Genomic DNA, 2,123 nt, shown 5'->3' with positions numbered 1-2,123 from the left:
GGCAGCTCCCCTGGCAGCTCCCCTGGCAGCTCCCCGCTCGAGGAGGGCTGACACCTGCCTCGGTGATCCCAAGGGTCTCTTCCAACCGGAATAGTTGTATGATTCCATGAAGGAAGGGGTCGCGTTGTCGCCGTCGCGGGGCGAGCGAGGGGCCTGGCACGGCCGGAGGGGTACGCGCCGCAGGTCCTCGCACCTCTCTCCAGCAGGTGAAAGAGCCTTTTTCTCTCTCTGAGGCACCGTTCTGCCCAGGGGAGGCTGAGGGAGCATCCCCGTGCAGCGTGGCCGCGGCTGGGACCATGGCTAGCAAAAGGGGTTGGGGTGTCGAGGCTGCTTGGCATGCGAAGACTGCTGCAAGAAGTGTGCCTGCCCCCTAAACGGTTATATCTGTCTGTTTTTAAAAAGGGTGGCAAAGTAGGAAAAAACACACCACACAACCAGGCCGTATTTATCAATGTAATAGGAGGCAACCATAGCAACCTGTGCCTTTTCAGGCTCTGTATAGGCATGATGGTAACGGGATTTGGGAGGGATGTGAAGGAAACCAGCTGTGTTGCCGTGTTCTTCATCATCATGAGCATAAGGAGCAGCTTAACTGAAAACATGTAAGTGAAAGCTTAGAAATGTGTTGAGTGAGCAATGAATCCTGGCAGCCAAGGCCAGCTGGGGTCATTCTTTACATTGAATGGAAAAGGAACAGGTAAAGTGAACAAGTACCTGAAAAGGTAATCCAAGCAATTAATAAATTATAGTAAAGGAACTGTCTTTGAATGACCAGAAAGATGCAGCACTGGCGTGCTGAATGATGGGAACCAGAAAATACTGCATTAGCCAGTCCAGGGAAATTACGTGGGAAACGTGGGTTCCTGGGATTTCTGTGGAGGCAGTAGAAAATGAAGCCTGCAATGAAAAGATACGGCACAAAGGTGCTGATGCTGGGGTTTAGAAATCACTGGGTATCGAGGCAAATGTTGTGAGATAACTGAAATACGAAGTTGTCTTGGAGAGCAATTACTGCGACATACAAGGATTCTGCGGGTGCTTTGCCACAAAGAATTTCCTGTGATGGACCCCAGACGACCGATTAACACTGGCCTCTTGTAAAAGGTGGCTTGTGCCACCCTGAGTACTGCTGCTGGCCTGTTTTTCAAGTCCCTCTGAAAACCTGAGGCAATTTGCCTCAGTAGATGGTGCTGTATCCCAAAGGGCTGATCTTCACAGGAACGCACATCCGTGCCTCTTAACAAACCAACAGTACCTAGAAACTTCAGAGGAACTTGAGTGACTGGAAATGAGACTTTGCATATCTCTACTATTTGGATAGCAGAGGGTGGACTGAGCATAACATTAGCAGTCTGAATTAGTGTTTCAGCCATCCAAACAAACTGAGTCAGAGAAAACAGTAAGAAAAAGGAAGTATAGTCATTTGCTGAAGGGGAAGATTACAGAACTATGTAAAGATAAAGCTTTAACCACTGGGAGATTAAGCAGGGCGTAGCTGATCAGCCAGTTTATGAAGAGTGTTCAGTCTAAAATTCATGAGAACTCAACACTATGCACTCCCTGCTAGGTGGAGGTTTAGTGTAAGGAAGGAAGTTCTTCAGACCCTCTCTGCACCCATGGTGGAAGGCCATAGAGAACCATAGCAAGGAACCACACCACAGCAAGCATGATGATGTGTATGTTACTGCAATTTTAGATGTTTACAATATCAAATCTTATTTTACTGTTTGGGAGAAGACTTATATTTACACTTCAAATATTCTGATATTTAATGGGTTGAACATTTAAAAAAAGTCTGAAAGTCCAAATGACTTATAGTTGAATGAACGTAACTTTTTAACTTCAGAAAGAATATAGATGCCTCAGAGGTCTTTAGTGTGCATAATCTTATCTTTATAGAGAAAAGCTTGGTGTATGCAAAACAGTAAGAGGTGGTGGCAAGTTTAAAGCAATTCTGAAAATTACATATGTCCCTGCAACCTAAAAAAAAAGGAAGGTTAACGATTTACTACTCATCACTGACAGGTGAACATTTAGATAGTAATCTCATTTACAGTAAAATTAAGGAGAAAGTAGGTGAGACTACAGAGTTGGCAGACAGGATCCCAAGTAAAGGAAGTGTC

At 45.4% G+C, this 2,123-nt stretch overlaps 1 protein-coding gene across 1 annotated transcript in view; it reads right to left on the bottom strand.

The window, feature by feature from the left end:
* The window catches only part of CFAP54 (cilia and flagella associated 54), a 119,518-nt gene extending 119,220 nt beyond the window's left edge, over positions 1-298 (bottom strand). The window contains exon 1 of the mRNA XM_010008074.1: positions 87-298. Within this exon, the coding sequence (XP_010006376.1) occupies positions 87-298 (212 nt within the window). The remainder of the gene's footprint in view (positions 1-86) is intronic.
* Positions 299-2,123: the final 1,825 nt, after the last annotated feature.

The sequence above is a fragment of the Chaetura pelagica genome, unplaced genomic scaffold, assembly GCF_000747805.2.
Source record: "Chaetura pelagica isolate M959 unplaced genomic scaffold, ChaPel_1.0 scaffold50, whole genome shotgun sequence".
Lineage (NCBI taxonomy): Eukaryota > Metazoa > Chordata > Aves > Apodiformes > Apodidae > Chaetura > Chaetura pelagica.
The sequence above is the reverse complement of the archived record's forward strand: the minus strand, read 5'-3'. Positions and strand labels throughout refer to the sequence as shown.